Source organism: Microcaecilia unicolor, chromosome 2 (genome assembly GCF_901765095.1).
Source record: "Microcaecilia unicolor chromosome 2, aMicUni1.1, whole genome shotgun sequence".
NCBI lineage: Eukaryota > Metazoa > Chordata > Amphibia > Gymnophiona > Siphonopidae > Microcaecilia > Microcaecilia unicolor.
Window position 1 is genome coordinate 234941238 of NC_044032.1, and position 26134 is coordinate 234967371.

A 26134-nucleotide genomic window follows, 5' to 3' on the forward strand; every position below is an offset into this window, starting at 1 on the left:
AATTTGACTGATGGGGGAATTCTTAAAAGCTTTTACTGCCCATGAGCGTTTGGTCTGCAAAGGTCCCATCTTCTGAAGAGACTGCCACTTCCTGTAACAGTGAAATGCAGAAACTACAAAAGGGTTTTTCAGTGTACCAAATTGTACACATTTAAATATTTAATCACTGTAAAGCTTTTTTTGTAATATTAAAAACATTAATAAACCACAGAAAACATGTGGGGCCATTTTGTACTGCCACATGCCATTTAAAGAACTTGAAAATACATAAGACATAACATCTTGTCAGAAAAATGTTCACATTATTTTTGGTCATGCACATTCAAGAAGCACTGAGATGTGAAGCCACCATATGACTGCATGAAACAGCATGCATCAATCCCAGATAATGTCATACCTGTTCTGCCTCTAGATGGAAACACCACAAGATGAGATACTTTGCTGTTTCCTCACACACGAGGTCTGGACAGTCAGATAAATATTTCTGGCTGTCATTCCAGCGACTAAGCATGCCTAGTAAAACAAGAAATGTCAACTGAATTTGGAAAATGAGAAGAGGCAACCAAAGAATACTTATGTACGGAAGAGAAGACCATTTCACTTCACATCAATACACAGATTGCTGTGGACATATCTGGTAATTCTCAAAGAGTTATCATGATAGTGTGAACCTATCTAACCAGACCAGAAAGGAATTACATGCTACGGGGAGTAACAAAAACTCTGGGATCCCTGCTTTCCATGTTTACTATGGTAATACTGTAAAATGTTAAAAAAACTGTACATCTAAAAAAGTATTTTGACTTAAGTATTTTGACATAGCCTTACAAGTTGAAATCCAAGCAACAACTTAGAAAAAAAATATGGTGTTCACAAAGCCCCAAATGCAGTCTTTGGAAAAGAAAACAAAGATTATCTTTACCATAAACTTGTACTCCCTTTTCCATACCATACCTACAAGCTGAAGTGTTTAATCCTCCAGTTTTGGCAGGCATGGAGTATTGTGATTAGTCAAGAATCAGATCTGCTGGGGGTGGGGGGTGGGAAGGAGGCCTAAGATGGCAGCATGTGAAGATGTCAGATGCGAGCTCCTGGCTTGAAGATGCATTACTGCTTGATGATACTGAGTCCTTGGTCATCATGTTAAGCAAAAACGGAGGAAGATCGGTGCTTATCCTTCCATGGCAACTTTTACCACTTCATTAGTACAAGCCACCTTGCAGAAGTTTGCTCTCTGGAAGCCAAGGTCTGGAAACAGTGCTTGGCATGAGAAAGCATTTATCCTTAGCAATGGAGAGATGTATGGTGTGGGGGGAGTTCAACACGAGATCCCCTGAGACTCAAAATGTTGAGTGTAACCACAACAGGAGGCACTTTGCAGAACATGGTCATTCCTGGCATTGAAGGGTGGGTCTCTACCTCAATTTTGAAGCCTTTGACATACTAGGAAGGAACATGGTCATTCCTGGCATTGAAGGGTAGGTCTCTACCTCAATTTTGAAGCCTTTGACATACTAGGAAGGATTCAGAAAGGTGGAGATGATGCCTGCAAAGGATGTAGAAACACGAGGTATGTAGAAAATCCCACCCTCTTGATGGATGTTATCCCACGAATGACTGTAGGCGTTCCTAGGGCACAGCCATGCTGACAGGGATGGTTAAACCTACCAGTAGTAAACAGACAGTTTGGGATACCCTCAAGTTTACATCAATTTAGGACAGAGGCCTGGGAATGCATTTGAGAAGAGAACTGGGGAAGATGTGGCACAGGAACAGCAACCTAAAAACAGTTCAAAGATGCAGTGTGGCTTTGGTTAAAGATAAGAATCATATCCACCAATTGTTAGAGGAGATGGAGAATTCTAATAGGTATCTGAACTTGTAAATTCTAGCTTTAAGAAGTCCCTTGGTTACAACCTGTGACATATTTAATGTCCAAGGCCTCACATTCAGCAATAGCAGTTCAGGATGTTTCTGCTGCTAGGGTTCCAAACAGTTACTAAGATCAAAACTAACAGGATGTCTTGTAACTACTTTTGCCTTGGAATTAAATACAATATTGAAGCTTAAGTTCAGGGGTTTTCATTTTTTGGGGTCATAAGCTTTGCTATTTCCCTAATATTTCCAGAGCTACAAAGGAGAGAGGGAAAGCTTTTTTGGCTTTAAAGTCATAAGTGTTATCTTTGGGAGCTCCATATTCCCTCAAGTTTCTGTGTATTTTTGTTTTGAGGGGTGGGGGGGGGGGGGGGGGAGATATCATATTTGCCTTTTTTGACCAACAGGAGCTGAGGAAGTTTTTGGAGAATAGAAAGGTGGAATTGGTCACTGATCTCTCTCTGTTCGCATATGTTAGATGTTTATTTTCTGGTTGCCACCTTTTCCTTTTATTTTGCATTTGTGAGAATTTTTCTCTATGCCTCTTTTCTTAGTGTCCCTCCTCTGTTACCGTTTTATTTTTTGTTTTGCTTGAAGTACAATTAAAAGGTATTTATGCTATTTCTTATTTTTGGTATTTTGTTTCCTTTTCCAATGTATATGCTGGAGAAATATGCTCAGAAGTGCATAAAATGTTGAGCATACAAGTACACAATGTAAAACTATAAAATCTAATGCCAAGAAAACCAGCTAATTGTGAATTGCTCCTCATTATACCAGCTCGAATCTCAAAATGGCAAGACTGCTGATGAGTCTCAGCAGCCATTTTGATGGCAGAAATGACAGGGGCAGGAGCGGCTAGGGATTGATCCTGTCCCCATTAAGGCCACAAGACCATCAGAGTTTAATGTATGCTGAGAGAGGGCTCTGTCTAGTCTGGGGGGGGGGGGGGGGTAGAGAAGGGTCACTTTCAGGTGAAACCGAGCGGCAAATTTTTGGCTGCAGATTTGGCTTCAGCTGAAACTAAAAACCCTGGTTTCGATCAGCCTAATCATAACATTGCTGCACTGAGATCATGACCCTATAACAACTGTAGAAGATAAAGCTGTGATTGCCTGCAACAGTCCCATTCCAGTAAAGTCTGATGCAAGAAATGTAATGTAGGTGATAAAACCTAAAGACACAAGAGCAGCATTGCTAACAGTACTAAGTGCCAGTACCAAGCAACTAATCCGTATAATATATGAAAAGAAGATACTCTAGAGTATCTAAAGATGTAAATCAGAGACCAAGAAAATACAGTGAAGATACAGAAATAGCCCCAATTGCATTGCGTGCCACTGTGATATGCTGCCTGTACGTATTACAACGTATGGACTCAAAGAGGATGCCATCTTTGGGACAACGTTAAGTGTTGGGAGATTGAGATCAAACCTAATATAACCTGGCCTTGAAGTGAGGTTCATTCCTGTTGTATGTGCAAAGCAAACTTTTGGAGATACTACCCTGCATTTTATAAAAAGAGTACACAAAAAAAATTCATTCATGAAACCACCAAATAATTTCCAAATGAATTTGAACAATAAAAGATCCTTGTCAAATACTTCCCCTTCCTATTATTCTTTCCATCTCAACACACATAGGAAAGAAATTAGATACAGTCTGTCTGGGGGCAAGGTAACTGACAACTTAACAGAATGGGACCAAATTTGGGTTGTGTGTGTGTGTGGGGGGGGGGGGGGGGGGGGGGGAGACGACGACCAGTGAACAGACATACTGAGCTCTAAAATGGGACAGGCTACCTGATATCGCATCCATGCTGGAAGCCTGGATATCAGTTATCCGTAACAAAGGAAAGGATAAAAATGTCAATTCTACCAGTCAATATCTGTCCTTAATACACGTCAAAAATGTTCAGTAAGCTCTTAGCAACCAGGCTGGTTAAAAAGTGCGGCTTTATTTTTTTGATTCACCCAAACCAGGTTGGATTTCTACCTAAAAGGCAGGTGGCCGACAATATACGTAGGGTGTCGATTTGACGCATGTAACCCACAGACAGCGTAATGCAGCATTCTTGCGTTTAGATTAAGCAGGCATAGAAGAATTTTTAGAAGGCCAGTGAATGGTCTTTATTCTACTCCATGGCATGTGTGTAAGTTAATGGGGGGCACTGGGCTAAGTTTCCCCTTACTATGGAAACTAGGCAGGGACTACTTTTCACCCTTGTTATGGAACCCTTGGTATCGTCTATCTGGGGAAACACTATGTTAAAGGACTTGTGGTGGGAGAATGTGAATTTATGGGCAATGTCCTATCACTCTCCATCTCCAATTACTAGTGTTCTAAACTTAGTTGTTGAATTACATGCCTGTTCTAGTATTTCCGTCAAAGTGAACATGGGTAAGACGGAAGCCTACCTACAATCTCACCTTAGATGGCCAGAACCACAGCTTGAGGTTATTTATCCCCCTTTCAGCGGGTCCAAAGAGGTCTTAAATATTTGGGAGTATGGTTAATTGTGCACTTATGGTTAGTTTTTTTAGCTAATTACCCGGCATTGCTTAAGGCCATTTTGGAGGTTGTCTTGTTTGGAACTTGAATTTTATGCTAGTTTTGCTTTTGTTACTGTACTTGTGCTCTTCTATTTAATGAATATCTCCTTTAAATTTAAACCAAAATTAAAAAAACCAAACAGAATATAATGGGCAAGGTTAGATTAGGCATTCTTGAGAAAACTGCTCCCCCCCAAAATGGCCCAGTGCATTTCTATGGGAAAAGCAATTCCAAGATCTCTAGTTCAGAAACTTGGATGCACTGAAAGTGTTTTGGAATTGCTACTTTCAAACTAAAGGGTCCTGTTTACTAAGGTGTGCTAGCGTTTTTAGCCCAAACTAAAATGCTAGAGTCCCCATATATTCCTATGGGTATCTCTAGCATTAGCACACACTAAAAACACTAGCTCGCCTATACTGCAGCTGTGTAAACAAGGCCCTATGTTTCCCCTCTTCTTTATTCTCCTGTTACAAATACCCCCCCCCCCCCCCCAAAAAAAAAAAAAAAAAAAAAAAACAAACCCCACCACCAACAAGTATCTGGAAATTTCATCTAGCATGCTCTGCATGCATTATCCAATAACTTCCAGCCACTCCCCTATCTTCAAATTTTACTGTGAACCATGTATCTTTCTTAATGATTGCTATTTGTACTGCCAACTATTGTAAGAGTACAGCAATAACTTATCTTGGGATATTGATGCCATGTGTGTTTAAAATGTAAAGTTTATTCTTTGAAATCTGTTGACAGCGATATCTAATTATTAAATACTATCATGCAACAGAAATCTAATTCAACAGACTTTCTACAGCTATGCTACATTCTTTTATTCCACAAATACCAAGAATGGTTCATTGCTGATTACAAAGGAAAGGCCAAATAAATCAAAGAAACAGATACATAATCAAAATTACAGAACTAGCAATCACAGTTCCATTCAAACTGCACATGCCTTTTCCCTCCAAGTCAGAGAGAGACACACACACACACAGAGGCAACACAGGTACAAATGTATGCAGAGTGGTTGTAGAGAATTCCACAAGGGATGTCTCGCACATCTGTGACCAGAACACAGAAAACAGCAGATGCAGGTTAACAAGAGAATTAACTAGTGCAATGCTTTGCATGTATCAGTTTATATGCTGCAGAAGCTGGAACTATTTCTCCCAAGAAATGCACTGCGTCATTTTTTGAGACGTTTATTTCCCTGGACCATTTTCAAACCCGATTTGTTATTTCACCGGTCTTTTCTTCATGCCAAATTTGGTCCTATTCTATTAAATTTTTGGAGAGTTATTTTGCTCCCAGACAGACAAGACGATGACCATATACTGTTACTTAAGTTAAAGGAGGTGGGTAACAAATGAACTCCATTATTTATTTTTTTGTTGCATTTGTATCCCACATTTTCATACCTATATTTGCAGGCTCAATGTGGCTTACATAGTACCCAAGGCGTTTGCCCAGTCGGTTGATAGTAAATACAAGGTTGTATAGTGATCGAATGAGGTATATGTGGAGGGTCGGAAGGGATGAAGATTGTGTGTTGTCCAGTACGATTAGGCATGCTGTGTTTCTGGGTGAAGAGGTATACGTAAGATCGTTGGGGTAGGCCTTTTTGAAGAGGTTTCAGGTTATTAGTCTTGAAAAGCAAAAAAGATGGGGAAAATAATAAAGGCAATGATTACATTAGCCTACGTTCGAGCAATACATATCTAGAAATCCAAATCCTCATACTCTAGGTCAGTGTTTCCTAAGTCGATCCTGGAGTACCCCTTGCCAGTCGGGTTTTCAGGATACCCACAATGAAGATGCAAGAAAAAGATTTACAAACAATGGTGGCAGTGTATGCAAATCAATCTCATGCATATTCGTTGTGGATATCCTGAAAACCTGACTGGCAAGGGAGTACTCCAGGAAATGAGTAGAGAAAAACTAGTCCAGGGAATGTAAGTCCAGATTTTCAAGTCCTAATGGTGGAAGCAGTGGCTCAGTGAAACCTATGAAAGGGATACTGTCGTATCAGCTGTTAAGGAAGGATAGGGATGGCAGAAAAAGGTGAAAAGGTGTTTGTGACAAATATAAAACAAAGGCAAAAAGGAAAAAAAAAGCCCACCACGAAAACAACTGAAATGCAAGAAGGAATGAGGACACACTGGGGGTCGTTATGGAAAAAAATGGCTGCGCCTCCATTTACATTGTAGTGGTCTAAGGCAATGCTTCTCAACTCAGTACTCAGGGAACACCCAGTCAGGCTTTTCAAGATACCCGCAATAAATATGCATGAGATAGATTTGAATACCAAAGAGGCACGGCATGCAAATTCTCATGCATATTCATTGTGGATATCTTGAGAACCTGACTGGCTAGGTGTGCCCTGAAGACTGGGTTGAAAACCACTGTTCTATAACACCTTTAACCCACACGTGGGACATCCAGCGGGAGCAAATAAGCACCAACCACATAAAATGTGTTAGTTTCGGCACTGCCATGTCTATATGGAGATTTTACATCTCAGAAGCAGCAGAACAAAATACTGTATGCCCACAAATCACTTCCTGATCCCCCATCCCCTTCCAAACTGCAACTTCAAGACCCCCCCCATCTCCAACCCTGCAGCCACTACCAGGGATTTTCCATGGTGGCATATGAACCAGGGCAACAGCAATCTTTTCTACTCCCTCTCAAAGATTACCCTAGTGGTAATCTTATGGTACTACCGCTAGGGATCAACCTTCCAAATTTGTGTCTCAATCAAACAATGAATCACAATTGACAGAGAAAAATCTGGATTTGGATCTTTTCACAAATTACAACTTTCGTATGCTGAAAGTAGTTCTAGATTTAGAACTTATCTGCAAAGAGAGTTCAACCCAAAGGTCTTAAAACTTGTCAACTTGTATCTGTGATATGTACATTTTGAACCGTTGATAAATTTTAAAATTTATAAACTACTATTCAGTGTTATTTATTTTTATCTATTAGGTGAAGGCCAATTATTAGATACTATCATGCTTCAGAAATCTAATTCACTAGAATATCTGTGTACAGCTTCATTCAAACTCCCTATCCCTTTTCCCTCTAAGAGGCACACAGAGACAACACAGATACAAATACATGCAAAGTGATTGTAAAGAATTCTACATCTGCGACCAGTAAGAGCACAGAAAAGAGCAGATGCAGGTAAATAAGAGAATTCACCAAGAGCAATGCTTTAATGCATCATAAGGTTGTGTGCTGCAGAAGATGGCGCTATTTTAATGCATTTGAGTCATTTTTTTAAGACTATTTCCCTGATCTGGCCCATTTTCAAAGCTGATGTGTTTTTTTACTTGTCACTCCCCTGGATGCAGCATACTTAGAAAATTCACATGAATGCTCTCAACCAGGCCACATGAGCTGCTGAAAGTCCAATAGACTCTTTTCCACCCAGAATCTGTCTGACCCTGTGGGCCACATGGCTGCTCTTGGAGTCTCCTTACCCATCATGTAATCCACTGCTGTGCGAAGTCTGATATGATTTGAACCAACCTCCCCTGGGTCATTGGAAGAGAGGCCTGAAGTGTCCTCCAGATTGTTTGGATGCATCATCTGGAGGCAAAGGCAATCAGCCATTTTATCTCCCTGTACAGACCACATTCCCTGTGCCACCTTGGTTCCACGATGCACTTCCCAACAAATGAGGCTTTGATTGTTCTTGCCTCTCACCATTAAAGGCAAGCTGACTAGGTAATTCTCAGTGTGCCAACCAGAGATAGCAAAAGGCCTCATGTGAGCCTTGGCCCAGGGCACCAAGTCCAATGTTGCTGACACTGACCCCAGAACCTGACGATGGTCCCAGACCCATGCACCTGGAGCAAACAATAGCTTTAGGGCTGTAACTCTCTATGGTCATAAACATATTCCCCTATTTGTGATAAACCGAGCCTCCAGGTACTCAGATCTATGAGAGAACTACCTTGCTGTTGGAAAAACAGATTACCCAACCCAGCTGTTGCAGGTGGTAAAATCACCCTGGTTGTCACCTCCATACCCACCACCAAAAATTTCACCTGGACCAGCCAATCATCAAAACACCATAGCCATCATCATCTTTGAAAGCATCCCTGGGAGCCACAGCTAAACCTGATGAAAATATGAAGATAACCTCCTTAGACTTTACGTAGACCTAAGAACTTCCGCTGCTGCCTCACTACAACTATTACTATGTGCAAAGTCTCCATATGAAAATGAGGACTGCACAAAAACTGCTGGCCTATTTTTAAGTCCAGTAGGGGATGAACCAAGCCATCCTTTTTGAGGACCATGAAGCGGATGGAATATATTCCCTAGTCCCACTCTCCTGGAGCTACCAGTACCAAAGCCTTCAAACAGATCAACTATGGGGCAGTGGCGTAGCCACAGGTGGGCCTCGGCCCACCCAGTTAGGGCTCAGGCCCACCCAACAGTAGAACACATTTAGCTTGGCTAGACTTCCCCCTGATGGTAACAAACACTGCTCTACATAATAATTTTCAGCGCATGCTTGCTGCAGGCTGCCAAGGTGCAGAGAAACATTTTTCCACCAGTGTTGTTGGGGGCAGAACACTTGGTGCCCACCCACTTCTTGCCTAGGCCCACCCCAAAATCTGCTGTCTGGCTACACCCCTGCTATGGGGGACTTCATAAAAGCACCAGAAAGGGAAAATACAAAATCAAGAACGTGACCATGATGAATCACCTCCAGAACCCAATGGCACAAGGTAATTTGGGTTCATGTCCAGATGAACTGAATTAGCTGCCTTCCTATTCATTCTCCTGGATCATGAACCCCCCAAACCCCTCTATCCATTACAAAAGGACTGGTCCTTAGCTTGAAAACAGGTTCTCTGCAACACCATATGCTTCCCTGGGCAAGACTCAAAGGGCCCTTTTACTAAGGTGCGCTAGCATTTTTAGCGCGTGCACGAAATTATAGTTCTATGTAGGTGCACATAAGAATATTGTGGGTGCTTACAGAGCTAGCGCACGATAAAAGCACTAAGGTGCCTCTAGCGCGGCGTAGTAGACGGGGCCCAAAGGTGCTGAAGACATTTCCTCGATAGAAATGACCAATTGCCCCATTTGTGACCTATCCTCTGGAAGCCTTGGACTTTGGACTTCCCAAATCCTATATATAAATAAAAGCTTAACCTGAAAGAGCAGCATATTTCTGTATTTTTGATGCCACATCTACAGATTCAATTCTGAAGCCAAAACAAACTCCTGCTATGTTTTTCACTGTGGCAGTACATCTGCTAACCAAGACCTGCTTTGTAGGATCCCCTATGAGCTACTGTCTCCAACACAAGCATAGTTTGGTGACATATTGCCTGCAGATCTCCGACGGCTGAGCTGCCCTTATGGAACAAAGGCATCTACCATGTACAACTGCAGTTTTTCCTTCTACTCAACAGGAATTTGATAAAACCTAGCCATAGACCTCACTACCTTCAGACTTATATCTGGAGTCTCCCATTCTGCTGTGATCATGTCTTTAATTGCACTGTGGACAAAAAAACCTCTGAATTCTAGATTACTTCTAAGAGTGGAAGTTCGCAAGAGCTCTGGTTTGCTAGACTGTCCTCAATCTTCATCACTGTGAGAACCTGAGCAATCTGAGAAAGCAATTCATTTCTCAAAAGTGTGCACACACACTTGCATCCCCCAGCAGGAGATCTCCTTCACCATCCTCCTCAATCAGATAACAGTCCCTTTTGGTCCCTGAGAAGATGTGGAGGGTCCAGGATTGGGATACCTGCCTACCTGTCTCACTGTTCTTTAAAACAGGCCTAGTGCATTAGCAAGATAAACAGAGGAGAAATTCCCTGAGGCAGTGCTTAAAGCATCAGTCAACTATGTAATCTCAGCACAGCATTTTGTTCAACGCCCCCCCGCCCCCCCCCCCCCCCCCCGAGTCCAACTGGGAGAAGAGGAGAGAGCCCAACTACTGAACGTAAGACCGATATGTGGTCTGCACAGAATGGTGGAATCTCTCACCAAAACACTGCACTTCCCAGATTCAGAGCCTGCAGTAGATGACACCACTGATAAGAAGCCACCACCCAGAACATGCCCCCTCCTCCACCCCTGAGCCTCCCATGGACCACCACCCAAACTTGTCCATTCTCCTCACAGATGCTGCCAAAATTACCTGCACCTGAAGTCTGTCTGGTTATGGTTGCAGGCTGTGCAGCACTTGCCTAATATACCCCCCTTAAAATCGAACATGGCACCTCACAGTTGTGATAAACACAGGTTTGCCCTACCCCAAGGAAGCTGCCAGAGGGCGCTCTTCTACAAGAAACTGGGAAAATGCCATGATAGAGCCAGTAGAGGAAGCTCCAAGGGAATATCTGGGTTATACCCTGAAGGGACAAGCTAGAGGGCGCTCATGTCATAGGATCAGCTTTTCCCTATGGAGGCCACCAGGTGGAGCTATCGAAGTGGGGGAGGGAAAGGTAGAGAAGGAGAGTTCTAGACTGAGACCTGACTGGAACCAAGGGGGCAGGGCCTAAAGAGGTGGGGAGGATTATTGATCACATAAATTCCTTTCTCCCAGTGAAGAGAGGGAAGAAGGGAAGCCAGATGCCTAATGTTTGCTGCTTGATGGGGGTATGCCTGGTGCCTGGGAGAGAAGGTCTCAAGGAAGGAGGGTCAGGAGGAGCCTCTCAAAACCAGGAAGGTACTAAATGCCCTGATGTTATAAGGCTGTTGGAGTTGATAATTGGCTAAGTGTCTTGATGCTATGCAGCTAATAATCCTGGCAGGTTGCTGAAGAGTTCAAGCAGGGTCTGTGATGAAATGCTCTGATGTTACAAAGCTGTTGCAACTGATAATTGGCTAAGTAGTGGGAGCAGTGTCCTAAGAGACTGAGCATACCTTAAGGACCTCTTGGAGAGGTATTCTGGACTGTGTTAAAGGGCCAAGTGCAAAATGAAGGTTAGGAATTGTGTGACTAAAGCTTAAGCCAAATAAAAATTCTTAATTATAAGAAGCATTGGAGTTGCTGTGTGTTTGTCAATGAAACCTGTTAGGAGGAGAACAGAGGGTGATGATCATTTACCGAGGGTTGCAACCTGAGAGTGTTGAATGAGTGCCGGACCGTGGAGTAAAGCTTTCCACCCACATGGTACTTGGAAGGAAGCTAAGCAGGGTTAGCCCCGCCTGGGTCCTGGAAGGGTGGCCGGGTTACACAGTGCTACAGCTAGCTCTCTCACCTTTCAGTCTTTGTGGAGCATTTCAGTTTTCTTTTCAAAAGGTGTGACGTATGACCTGTTGAGTTGCAAAAAACCCACCATTTAACTCATGAAACTGATGCACTGATACATCAAAAAAGACAATGTTCAAAGGGGTGTAGACTTTCTATAGCCACTGTATTAGGAGCCCCCATGGACCTCTGTCAGCTATTATCTGGCATAGATAAGCCACTAAATGCAAAAGGTACATGAATGCACAAAGATAAGAGATCTCATAAGACGTCTCTGCTTTGGAAAGTAGGACAAACCCAAAGACTTATAAAAACACACACATTGCCCAAGTTCACAAGTGAATGGCAATAAAAAAAAAAAAAAAAAGTCTGCAGAAGTTCCTTGCATGTCGTCATTTTGGACAAGGTGAGGATGAGAGGCACTGCCGGTGCAAGGTAATACTCTGATAAAATATTTTCATTAATCCATTAATTTACATAAGACTGTTTTCCATGTACTGATAACAGATTAACCTTATTAAAATTGTTAAAGATGGTGCATTTTCAATAATAAAATGTTTTAAACGTTCATCTGCTGTTACAGGCACAGTGCATAGATAAGGAATAATATTTGGGCTGTAGTGAATTAAAAGGAAATCATTTACAGTGCATTACATACCATGAGACCAAGGCTAGACTTATTGGTTAAGCTTGATTCCTATATGGGTTTGTTTTTTTTTTGTTTTTATAAAAACAATTCTTTTACTCTCCTCTCATGGGATGAGGGGAAAAATGATGTGAAGAGAGGGAAGGGGAAAAGTAGTATGTCTCCATCTCTCTGTTGTAAACCCCATCCTTCCCCGAAGCGGATGGTAACACACTCATTCCAGCTACTTAAGCATCTCCATGGCCCTCAGTGTGAGTGAGACAGTTTCATTGTTTTACTATAAGGGGGAGCGCTCATCTGATGCCATGTCTGAAAACGAGAGAGGAAAAAAAAAAAGGGATTTGGGATATGCTGACAATACAGGGATGGCAATGAGTGACGAAGCAGTTCCAGTATTAATTTAACGTTACCATATCTTGCTCTTGATGAAACACCAGAAAACAGAACCCTACATTACCCACTGCAACACAAATTTTACCACCCACTCTCAGAAATTGAGCATTTGCAAGTGAAATGTTAACAAGTGCTCCTTATGACTGGAAGAAGGGTCATGAAATGGATTAAGAAAAAAGCGCAGACATGACACCACCACATGTGCATGTATGCCTCTCGCTACAAAAGACAGTATAATCCTTACAAGATGATACAGAATGTCAACTTACCAAAATGTCTGACGTTTGGCTCATACTTCTGAATGAATGACTGTGCTGCATCTTCCCTTTCTTCATTTTTCCTGTCTCGATTAATAAAGCTCTGTTTGAGAAGACAGAACCCAATGAGCAGTGTGATGAGCAACTTATTGAGGTAGCATTCTGCCTCCTGATTAGAACTTATATGGACAGCATTTCAGTTCCAGCCTAGTGAAAGACAACATAGCTTCAGTTTTAACAGGGCACTACAGAGTAATATGTTAGCACTGGAAAGAAATGTTTTCAGTGAAAAATGGAGACATGATCCCTCCACAAAAATAACTATTTTCCACGTTCTCTGTCATTATTGGACCTCATAGCAGTTTTACAGAGAAGGGCTGCACTCTAATCGCAGTTAACTCAGCGGACGTATAAATAGAACCTTGATTAAATCATTAATTGCTATTTAAAAAAAACTTTTTAAATTGCAATAAATCACACTGTAGTGTTTCCTGTCTCCTTTTAACATCTCTTCTACTCATTCCACTCCCATACCCTGTCCTCGGTGAAATCAGACATCTTTCCCCACATCCACGATTCATCACCCAACCGCCCGCACCAGTTCAACTTACAGGTGGTCTTGTGTTGATCCTTGACACCGGTGGTGCTACACATATGCTGCCCATTCGAAGCTCTCTCTTCGACCTGTCCCGTCCAGGCAGAAACGTGAAATATCAGAGCACGAAGGATGGGCCAGAGAGAAAATTTCACAGTAGGCCACAGACAGCATATGTGCAATGCTGCTACTCCCAGGACCAGCAGAAGACCACCTTTAAGGTAGACCAGTGAGGGTATTTTTTTTTTTTTTGGGGGGGGGGGGGGGGGGGGGGGGAGATGTGTGAACTGCAGACCCGCAAGCGCAACTGGAGGAGTCACCAATAGAAGCTATGACCAAGGTAGTGAGCTCCAGAAGCCACGAGAAGAACTTGGTGATGCTCATGGGGTGGAGAAGGGCAGGGATAGTGGTGGACAGAAAGAAAGAGAAGCAATGGAGGGTTAAGTGAATTGCCTACAGTCACAAGGAATTGCATGTAAATAAATTGAATACCTTTAATTGTGCGAATAAATTGCAATTAAAAATTTATATCAAAATGCAGCACTAATATATATATATATATATATATATATATATATATATAAAATCATACACACACTATACATTAACGCGATTAACCCATTAAAATTGTCACACACTAATTGCATTATGCTTCCCCTCCCCGTAGTGTCTTGACCTTGCCTGTACTGATGGCAGTGCTAAGCGCACACTGCTTCTCTCTTGCCGGAGCCCTCTATCTCTAGCATCCTGCCATCTCTGCTGAAACTTCATGTTTTCTGCAGGCAGGTTGCTAGAGAGGGAGGTCTCTGGCAAGAGAGAAGTAGTGCGTGCTTAACACTGTCGTCTGTACAGGCAATTTCGAATGGTTGCCAGGGGGAAGGGGAGAGACATTATGATGCCAGTGATCTTTGGGGTGGCAGAAGAATAAAGACGGTTACAGAAGTAGGAGAGAAAAGATGCCAGAGGATGGGGGCGGGTAAAGGTGAGCTGGTCGATATTGTGTATCTCGATTTTCAAAAGGCATTTGACAAAGTACCTCATGAATTTGATTTGTGCTTTGGGAACTTAAGATTGGGGTTTAAAGGAGGAATTGTAGGTTAGTGATAGGCAGAATAAAAATATAAAATAGCAAATTTTATCAACTAATCTCCTTAGTCTTTTCCCCTTAGTTTTAAAACTTTAACTTTGTACCACAGCATTAACAGATAACTAGATCCTGCAGTGCCTGCTAGAGTCTTAAGTCTTCCCAACCACCCTCCCCCAACACCCACCCACCCCTAGGACAACTCTTCGTTTATAGTCAGTTATTGTAATTAGGGTAACCAGCAAGGAGGGCTCTTACAGAGTTTTAAATACCTTTCATTACCATCTAAGAAGGAAACACTAAATAAATCATACAATATACTATAAACTAAAAACATTTTATATTAGGCTAGTATCCTTAATACTGTAGCAAGTTTTAAATTATTGAAACACAGAGAGAGTAGTGGATGCTTGGAATGCCCTCCCACGGGAGGTGGTGGAAATGAAACGGTAACGGAATTCAAACATGTGTGGGATAAACAAAGGAATCCTGTTCAGAAGGAATGGATCCTAAGGAGCTTAGCTGAGATTGGGTGGCAGAGCGGTGGCGGGAATGGTGCTGGGCATACTATATGGTCTGTTGCCAGAGCCGGTTGGTGGGAGGCGGGACTGGTGTTGGAGGCGGGGATAGTGCTGGACAGATTTATATGGTCTGTGCCAGAACCGGTGGTGGGAGGCGGGGGATAGTGCTGGGCAGACTTATACAGTCTGTGCCCTGAAAAGGACAGGTACAATCAAGGTAAGGTATACACAAAAGTAGCACATATGAGTTTATCTTGTTGGGCAGACTGGATGGACCATGCAGGTCTTTTTCTGCCGTCATCTACTATGTTACTCAAAAATACTAAGAGGGAGTCAGTAGTCCAGCAACAAGAGGGGAGCTAGCCAGTCTTTTGCATAGAGTGTCCATGTATGATTATCTCCCAGCTGGTGAGATGTCATGGTGTGTGTGCACGATGCAAAGAGCTCCTAGCTCTCAGAGAACATGTCCGTTCTCTTGAGGCTAGAGTAGCAGACTTGGTGGAGCTGAGGGAGACAGAGAGGTACATAGAGGAGACCTACAGGGATGTTGTAGAGAAGTCCCACCTCCAGTCTGGTAGCCCGTGCTACTTGAAGGTCTCCTAGAAGGAGATCACTACCCTGGTGAAGTAGGAAGTACTCCTGTAGCCAGGACCTGGACTATCCTCTCGTACCAAGGATATGTCTCCAAGTGCTGCCCAGGAGGGAAGGGTTAGGACAGCTGTTGCAGTTGATAAATTCGATCATTAGGCATATAGATACCTGGGTGGCTGGTGGATGTGAGGATCGCCTGGTGACTTGCCTGCCTGGTGCGAAGGTGGCAGAACTCACGCATCACCTAGATATGATTTTAGATAGTGCTGGGGATGAGTCGGCTGACTTGGTACATGTGGGTACCAATGACATAGGAAAATGTGGGCGAGAGGTTCTGGAAGCCAAATTTAAGCTCTTTGGTGGAAAGCTCAAATTCAGAATCTCTAGGCTAGCATTTTCTAAAGTGCCACCCGTTCCACACGCAAACCTCAACAAACAGGCAGAGCTCCGGAGTCTCAATGCGTGGATGAGACGATGTTGCAGGGAGGAGAGTTTTAGATTTGTTGTGAACTGGGCAACATTCTGGGGAAGGGGGAGCCTATTCCAAAGGATGGGATCCACCTTTGGAGGAGTAGCCTAGTGGTTAGTGCAGTGGACTTTGATCCTGGGGAACTGAGTTCAATTCCCCCTGCAGCTCCTTGTGACTCTGGGCAAGTCACTTAACCCTCCATTGCTCCTGGTACAAAATAAGTACCTGAATATATGTAAACCCCTTTGAAAGTAGTTGCAAAAACCTCAGAAAGGCGGTATATCAAGTCCCCTCTTCCCTTACCTCAACCACTGAGGGACCAGGCTGATGGCATCGGCATTTAAAAAGGAGATAGGGCAACTTTTAAACTAGAAACTAGGGGAAGGCAGACAATCGTTCAAAAGCATATGGTTAAGGATAAGGTATCTTTCAAAGATATCACCAAAACAGGGAAGATAGGGTATCCCGATAGTGAGGTTGCAAAAGACGTAGTAAATCAGGTGTCCTTAAATAAAAATATATGCGAATGCCAGAAGCCTAAGGAGTAAGATGGGAGAGTTAGAATATATTGCAATAAATGAAAAATTAGATATAATAAGGCATCTCTGAGACCTGGTGGAAGGAGGATAACCAGTGGGACACTGTCATACTGGGGTACATATTATATCAGTGATAGGGTGGACCGAATTGGTGGAGGAGTAGAATTGTGTATTAAGGAGAGCCTTGAATCAAATAGATTGAAAATTCTGCGAAAACAAGACATCTTGGAATCACTATGGATTGAAATTCCATGTGTAAAGGGGAAAAGGATAGTGATAGGAGTGTACTACTGTCCGCCTGGCCAGGATGACCAGACGGATGCAGAAATGTTAAAGGAAATTGGGGAAGCAAACAAACTGGGCAACACAATAATAATGGGTGATTTCAATTAGCCCGATACTGACTGGGCAAATAACATCAGAGCACGCTAGGGAGGTAAAATTCCTTGACGAAATCAAGGACTACATTATGGAGCAGCTGGTACAGGAGCCGACGAGAGAAGGAAAAATTCTAGACCTAGTCCTTAGTGGAGCGCATGATCTGGTGTGGGAGGTAATGGTGCTGGGGCCGCTTGATAACACTGATCATACTATGATCGGATTTCATATTAGCTTTGAAGTATATATAGTAAATCAAATACATTGGCGTTTAACTTTAAAAAAGGTAACTATGATAAAATGAGAAGAACTGTGTGTGGGGGGGGGGGGGGGGGGGGGGGCGAGGCGGGGGGAAGAGGAGTGGCTGTGAGGGTCAAAAATTTACATCGGGCGTGGATGCTGTTCAAAAACACCATCCTGGAAGCCCAAACGACAGCCAGCATGGTTAAAAGCAAGTTGAAGGAAGCTATTAGAGCTAAAAGAAAATCTTTCAGAAAATGGAAGAAGGAAATGTCTGAAAATAAGAAACAGCATAAGGAAGGCTAAGAAGGACTTCAAAAAAAAGATTGTGATGGAGGCAAAAACACAGTAAAAAAACATTTTTTTTAGGTAAATTAAAAGCAGGAAGGCGGCAAAAGAATCGGTTGGACCGCTAGATGACCGAGTAAAAGGGGCAATCAGGGAAAATAAAGCCGTAGCAGAGAGATTAAATGAATTCTTTGCATTGGTCTTCACTGAGAAAGATACCGGTGCCAGAAATGGTATTTGAAGCTGACAAGTCAGAGAAACTGAATTCTCTATAAACCTGGAGGATGTAATGGGGCAGTTCTACAAATTGAAGAGCAGCAAATCTCCTGGACCGGATGATATTCATCCCAGAGTACTGATAGAACTGAAAAATGAACTTGGAGCTATTGTTAGTAATATGTAATTTATCCTTAAAATCAAGCATGGTACCTGAAGACTGGAGGGTGGCCAATGCAATGCCGATTTTAAAAAGGTTCCAGAGGAGATCTGGGAAATTATAGACTGGTGAGGTCTGACGTCGGTGCCGGGCAAAATGGTAGACACTATTATAAAGAACAAAATTACAGAGCATATTCAAAAGCATGGATTAATGAGACAAAGTCAGCATGGATTTAGTGAAGGGAAATCTTGCCTCACCATCTACTACATTTCTTTGAAGGGGTGAACAAATATGTGGATCAAGGTGAGACAGTTTGACACTATCTGGATTTTATTTATTTGTAACATTTGTATCCCACATTTTCCCCACCCATTTAGCAGGCTCAATGTGGCTTACAAAATACCGTAAAGGCAAACGCCATGTCCGGTAGGGGTAAACAAATATAGATTGAAATAGGGGTCAGGTAAGGTTAGGGCATAAGGTACAATAAGGGTCAACAATAATAAGGAATATATAATTTCCAATACGATCTAAGGTTATTTTCAGAAGGCGTTTGACAAAGTCCTTCATGAAAGACTCCAGAGGAAATTGGCGAGTCATGGGATAGGAGGTAGTATTCTATTGTGTATTAAAAACTGGTTAAAAGAAAACAGAGAGTAGGGTTAAATGGTCAGTATTCTAAATGGTGAAGGGTAGATAGGGGGGTTCCTCAAGGGTCTGTGCTAGGACCACTACATTTTAACATATTTATAAATGATCTAGAGATGGGAGTAACTAGTGAGGTAATTACATTTGCTGATGACACAAAGTTATTCAAAGTTGTTAAATCACAAGAGGCCTTTGAAAAGTTACAAGAGGATCTTACGAGACTGGGCGTCTAAATGGCAGTTGACGTTTAATATGAGCAAGTGCAAAGTGATGCATATGGAGATAGAGGAACCTGAATTATAGCCAAGTAATGGAAGGGTCCACATTAGGAGTCACAGACCAGGAAAAGGATCTAGGCATCATCATTGATGAAACGTTGAAACCTTCTGCTCAGTGTGCGGCAGCGGCTAAGAAAGCACATAGAATGTTAGGTATTATTAGGAAAGGAATGGAAAACAAAAATGAGGATGTTATAATGCCTTTGTATTGCTCCATGATGCGATTGCACCTCGAATGTTGTGTTCAAGTCCAGTCACCGCATTTCAAAAAAGATATAGTGGAATTAGAAAAGGTACAGAGAAGGGCAATGAAAATGAGAAAAATGTGATGGGACAACTTCCCTATGAGGAAAGGCTAAAGCGGCTAGGGCTCTTTAGCTTGGAGAAAAAAAGACAGCTGAGGGGAGATACAACAGAGATCTATAAAATAGTGAGTGGAGTGGAACGGGTTGATGTGTTTACGCTTTCCAAAAATATTAGGCCTAGGGGGGCATGCGATGAAGCTAAATTTAAAACGAATCAGAGAAAATGTTTCTTCGCTCCCCGTGTAGTTAAACTCTGGAATTCGTTGCCAGAGAATGTAGTAAAAGCAGTTAGCTTATCGGGGTTTAAAAAAAAGGTTTGGATGTCTTCCTAATGGAAAAGTTCATAGACCATTATTAAAATGGACTTGGGGAAAATCCACTATTTCTAGGATAAGCAGCATCAAATGTATTGTACTGTTTTAGGATCTTGCCAAGTACTTGTAACCTGGCTTGTCCACTGTTGGAAATAGGATGCTGGGCTTTAATGGACCTTTGGTCTGTCCCAGTATGGCAATACTTATGTACAAAGCATGCTGTTTTAAGCGGAATTTATATGTGATATGGTGCCCATGGAGGGGCGGGGAAGGGAGAAGGGAAAATTAGGTTCTTACCTTGGTAATTTTCTTTCCTTTAGTCATAGCAGATGAAGCCATTACATATGGGTTATGTCCATCAACCAGCAGGGGAGATAGAGAGCACTCAAACTTTCACAGTGCCCTCTTGGCCAGCTAGCTCCACTGCCTCTTCAGTATTTGAAGCTTCCAAAGCAGTATGGCAAACCGCAATGGGAATCACAAGAGCTTTCCTCACAGCGAACGATGGCCCATCACAAGGGCATGAACTCATAAAGGAGGGAATGCACATCCTCCTGGAGGGAATAAACTCATCCTCCTTATTGTATAAGTGGAGGGGAACACACGCGCCTCCTGGAGGGAATCACACATCCTCCCAACACACTGGAGGGAATGAACTCATCCTCCTATTTATAGAACTGGAGAGGAACACACGCGCCTCCTGGAGAGAATCAACACATTCTCCAAAAAAAAAAAAACATGCTGGAGGGAATGAACACATCCTCCTAAATTTAAACTGAACATGAATCCTGAAGATTGTTTTCCAACTTTCTCCCAAGGAAGGAACTTCAGGAAATTAGAACAGAACCTGAAAAACAGATTCACAGCATACAGACAATCATACAGGGAGGCCTCATGGCTTCATCTGCTATGACTAAAGGAAGAAAATTACCAAGGTAAGAACCTAATTTTCCCTTCCTTGTCATCAAGCAGATGAAGCCATTACGTATGGGATGTAACAAAGCAATCCCTAGATAGGGTGGGAACAAGCCACACCACGCGCTAGCACTTGTGCACCAAAACGCGCATCCCTCCTGGCAGCCACATCCAGCCTGTAATGTCGGGCAAAGGAGAGCTTAGAAGCCCATGTTGCTGCACTGCATATCTCTTGAAGAGAGAGTGCTCCAGTTTCAGCCCAAGAGGAAGAAATCGCTCTAGTAGAATGTGCCTTAAAGGCTACAGGCGGAACCCTGCCGGCCAGCAGATAAGCTGAAAAGATAGTTTCTTTGAGCCAGCGGGCAATAGTGGCCTTAGACGCTGAAGACCCTCTGCGAGAACCGGATAGCAAAACAAACAGATGATCAGAAGTCCTGCAAGAGTTAGTAACGCGCAGATACTGCAGCAGAGTCCTGCGCACATCCAAAAGGTGAAGCTGCCCAAAAGATTCTGGAAACTCTTCCTCTGAAAAAGAGGGCAAGAAAATAGGCTGGTTTAAGTGAAAGGCTGAAACCACCTTAGGCATAAAGAAAGGCACGGTCCGAACCGTGACTCCGGACTCTGAAAATTGCAGAAATGGGTCTCTACAGGACAGCGCCTGGAGCTCTGACACCCATCTCGCCAAGGTAATGGCCACCAGAAAAACGGCCTTCAGTGTCAAATCTTTCTCCGATGCTCGCCGAAGCGGCTCAAAAGGAGATGCCTGCAGGGTTTTCAAAACTAGCCCAGGTTCCAAGCTGGACAGGGTGCTCGCACTGGAGGTCGGAGCCGAAGCACCCCTCTAAGAAACCGTGCCACATCTGGGTGAGCAGCCAAAGACACGCCTTCCACCTTACCACGAAGGGAGGCCAACACTGCCACCTGCACCCGCAGGGAATTATAGGCCAAGCCTTTTTGTACACCTTCCTGCAAAAAGTCCAGAATCGGCGAGACAGGAGCCCGCATTGGAACAATGGCTCTGGAAGCACACCAAGACTCAAACAGGCACCAAATCCTGGCATAAGCCACGGAAGTGGACCGCTTGCGGGCTTGCAGGAGAGTGGAAATAACTTTATTGGAATAACCTTCATCCCTCAATTGCGCCCTCTCAATAGCCATGCCGTAAGACCAAAGCGGCCGGCGTCCTCCATGGCTACCGGTCCCTGAGTCAACAGGTTCGGTACCAGAGGGTAACAGCAGAGGAGCCTCCAGGAGCATCTGCGGAGGTCTGCATACCAAGGTCTCCTTGGCCAATCCGGGGCGATGAGGACCACTTCTCCTGGGTGCAGCCGAATCCGCAAGAGCAGGCGCCCTATCAAGGGCCATGGGGGAAACACAAAGTAGACCCGGAGGCCAGGGTTGAGCCAAGGCATCCAACCCCGCCGAGCGAGGATCTCTCCGTCTGCTGAAGCACGGGACTTTGGTATTGGCACAGATCTGCAGGAATACTTCGTCTGCCAGATTCCATTCTGCTGGATCGATCTGATGCCTGCTCAGATAATCGGCCTGCACATTGCTCTGACCTGCAATATGAGCTGCCGACAGACACTGAAGATGCAGCTCGGCCCAGTGGCAAATCAGTTCGGCCTGCGCGGCTAGTGCTCTGCACCTTGTTCCGCCTTGTCGATTTATTTAGGCCACCGTTGTCGTGTTGTCCGACATCACTGACAGCCAATCCTTCCAGGGTCACTTGAAAGGCCAGAAGCGCCTGAAACACCGCTTTCAACTCTAGGCGGTTGATGGACCACTCCGACTCCTCGGGTGTCCATAGACCCTGGGCATGCTTCCCCTTGCAGTGTGCGCCCCAGCCCTTCAGGCTGGCATCTGTTACCACTAGGCACCAAACGGGGAGGGTCAGCGGCATTCCTTGCCGCAGCATGCTGTCCGAGAGCCACCACTCCATGCTGAGACGGGCCGCAGGGAGCCAAGTAAGTCTGCATTGGTAATCCTGAGAAATAGGAGACCATCTCCGGAGTAGGGAATACTGTAGAGGTCTCAGGTGCGCTCTCGCCCAGGGTACCACTTCCATCGTGGCTGTCATCGATCCCAGCAGCTGGACAATGTCCCAAGCTCGCGGGCGGGGCATCCTCAGGAGCAGACGGACCTGATTCTGAAGCTTGCACCGCCTTGGCTCGGGTAGGAACACATAGCCCGAGACTGTGTCGAACCTGGCCCCCAAAAACTCTAGAGATTATAAAGGGGACAGGTGACTTTTGGCCATATTGACGACCCAGCCTAGAGATTGCAGTACTGAGACCACTTTGGCTGTAGCTTGTAAGCTCTCTGTTGCAGAGTCTGCTCTGATGAGCCAGTCGTCTAGGTACGGGTGAACCCTGATACCTTCTCGCCTGAGAAAAGCAGCTACTACCACCATTACCTTCGAAAAGGTTCGGGGAGCTGTGGCGAGGCCAAAAGGCAAGGCCCTGAACTGGAAATGTTTTCCCAACACAGCAAACCTCAGAAACTTCTGGTGCGGGGCCAAATCGGTATGTGCAAGTAAGCTTCTTTCAGGTCTAGAGACGTGAGAAACTCTTCTGGCTGAACCGCCGCAATGACAGAGCGCAGGGATTCCATGTGGAAATGCCGCACTCTCAGGGACTTGTTCACTTCTTTTAAGTCCAGAATAGGGCGAAAGGACCCACCTTTTCGCAGCACCACAAAGTAGATGGAGTATCGGCTGCAGCCTTGCTCGGCGGGAGGCACCGGGGTCACTGCCCCTAACTGAATCAGACCTTGTAAAGTCTCCTCCACCGCCGCCCGTTTGACGGCAGAACCGCATTGGGACGCCACAAACACGTCTCTTACTGGGGCGTTGAATTCTATTCTCTCTGATCAGGTCCAGAACCCACTGATCTGAGGAAATCTTAGCCCACTCCTCGACAAAGAGGGAAAGCCGTCCTCCGATGACAGGCATCGAGGAGAGGGCCGGCGCACCATCATTGAGAGGGTCGCCCCTGAACTCCTGGTCTTGAGCCACCGGCTGCGGAACGCTTGTCCGAGCGAAAGGAGTTCCTCTGCTGACCACGGGCACGTGAAGTGAACCCAGCAGAACGCCCAGGGCGGTACCTTCTAGCTTCACGGAAGCGAGGTCTGTACGAGGAGTGGACCGCCTGGCCCTTAGAGGAAGGCCTCTGCCTATCTTCGGGCAAGCGCTGGGGTTTTGGATCACCCAGGCCTTTCACAATTTTCTTTAACTCCTCACCAAATAGGAGAAGTCCTTGAAAAGGCAACTTCACCAACCTTTGCTTAGAGGCCATGTCCGCTGTCCAGTGTCGTAGCCACAGACGGCGAGCCGCCACTGCTACTGCCATTTGTTTAGCCGAAGCTCTGACAAGGTCATAAAGGGCATCAGCCAGAAAGGACAAGGCCACCTCCATCTGCGGAGCCACATCCAAGAAGGGCTCCGCTCCATCTCCGGGCTGAGCCACTGCCTGTTGCAGCCAAGCTAGGCAGGCTCTCACAGCATAACAGCTGCATGCAGACGCCCGAACAGTGAGACCTGCAATTTCAAAGGACCGTTTCAACGCTGTTTCCAGCCTACGGTCTTGAACATCCTTCAGGGCAACATCTCCTTCAACAGGGAGGGTAGTTCTCTTTGTCACCGCAGTGACTAGGGCATCCACTGTAGGCATTTGAAAACGAGCCATATGTCCCTCACGCAGAGGGTATAACTGCCCCATAGCCCTGGAAACTCTCAAAGGTCCCTCGGGGTCAGCCCACTGAGCCGAAACAAGCTCTAGGATGGAGTCATGCAAAGGGAAGGCCCGAGCAGCTTTCTTGGTACTAGCCATCCTGGGATTACCCAAGGAGGCCATGCCACTGTCAGGATCTTCAAATCGAGAGGGCCTGCAGGGTATCTGAAATAAGCGCTGGCAGCTCATCACGGTGGAAAATCCTCACCGCGGAGGGATCATCCAGATCCTGTGGTAAATCCGCACCCGACTCTGGTTCCTCAGACCAAGAACGTCTGTCAGAGTTCTCCGAATCCTCACACCCCAACCACGGGGGGGGGGGGGGGGGGAAGGTGCACCACAATCTGAAGGGGAATTAACCCTTCTGCGCTTATCTTTAGGCCAAGCATCCGGGAAAAAAAGCCTCACTGGGCAGTCCCAGGCCAGAATCCATCGGGGGGGGCAATCAGAGAAGCCTCAGGCGACCCTTGAGGGAGGGCTCTTTTCATCATGTATGCTTTATGCAGCAAAAGCACAAAATCCGGGGAGAAAATCTCACCCTGGGCACCCAAATCCTGTCCGGTGCTAGCCACTCCTGAAATAACCTCATCTCGAGGTGCCCCACCCGGCTCAGGTCTCTCCATGTCCACGGAGGCCGCGCCATGCGGTGTAAGCAAAATGGCGCCCGCTGCCAGCTCAGAGCAGGAAGAAACATCGCTCGCCATGCTCGGGCCGGCTCCTACGCCAATACAGCACGATTTACAGAGCCCTGCTGCTGATTTGCGCTTGCCACAAGTGGAACAGCGCTTTACATGTCCGCAGCCATCGCCGAAAAAACGGCGGTAAAATCCAAAATGGCGGTTCGCGCCAAAATCGCCCCGATCACGGGCCCACCCCGGAGGAGTTGGAAAACACTCTTACCTCAAAGGATCTAGTGTACCACTACGATCCTGCTGAAAATCAGGTCAAAAACCTCTGCTCCAGCGTCTCTGCGTTTAAAAACGACGCAACTTTTTTTTTTTTTTTAAAGCTGTGAGGAAAGCAGAGGTATTGAAGACTCCGGAGGCTCAGATGAGTGGGAAAGGCAGGGAAAGGGCGAACCTATATGCCTGCATCCACTGTTGGTGGGTAAGGACAGGGAAAGCAAGGCAATATGTCCACATCCACAGAGGTATGGGTAAGGCAGGGAAAGGGCTAACCTATGTGCCTTTAAAGTGAAGCTGCTATAGCCTCCAACACCCCGGTTAACAACTGGCAAGCCAGGAACCACCTCCCGGCAGATTTTTCTGGAGGTCGAACAAGCTGCAGCCACCCTGCTAAGGGAGATGGAGAATACTGAAGAGGCAGTAGAGCTAGCTGGCCAAGAGGTCACTGTGAAAGTTTGAGTGCTCTCTATCTCCCCTGCTGGTTGATGGACATAACCCATACGTAATGGCTTCATCTGCTTGATGACAAGGAAAGTTTTGACTTACTCTGGCAGTACTTTTCATTCATGCAAGGATTGGGCCCTGTAGATGACAGCACTTACTCTTCTCACCCTGGAGCAATAAAAGTACCTTATTAAACACATCCTGGCTCACAGCGTCTGGGCTGCGCAGCCGTGTTCTCTCCCCTTGCAGAAGCGCCTCCTCTTTCTGTCGCCATTCGGCCTCTCTCTGCCTCAACTCCGAAGGGGCGACCTGTGTCCTGGCCTGCTCCTGATCCAGCGACTCTGAATTATGCAAGGCTAAGCTGTTCAGTTTCTGCTGGGCCTCTGCTAGATTCCATTTATCCTCCACCGAGCTCTTCACACTCTCTTCTTGTTGTTGGCAAGCCAGTTCCATTCTGTCAGCATACATCTGTGCACAACACACCAAAGTCCTTTTAGGGTCATAGCCCAACTTTAACCATGAAATTTGAATTCTCTTACAACAGGTACTGCCCAAAAC

General features: G+C 45.0%; 1 protein-coding gene across 2 annotated transcripts in view; it reads right to left on the reverse strand.

The window, feature by feature from the left end:
• The window catches only part of CDC37L1 (cell division cycle 37 like 1), a 78027-nt gene that overhangs the window by 29055 nt on the left and 22838 nt on the right, over window positions 1-26134 (reverse strand). For both annotated transcript variants that reach the window (XM_030193804.1, XM_030193803.1), the window contains exons 2-4: window positions 25763-26044; window positions 12965-13055; window positions 398-513 (exon numbers count right to left, since the gene is read on the reverse strand). In XM_030193804.1, coding sequence (XP_030049664.1) covers window positions 398-513; window positions 12965-13055; window positions 25763-26044 — 489 coding nt within the window. The remainder of the gene's footprint in view (window positions 1-397; window positions 514-12964; window positions 13056-25762; window positions 26045-26134) is intronic.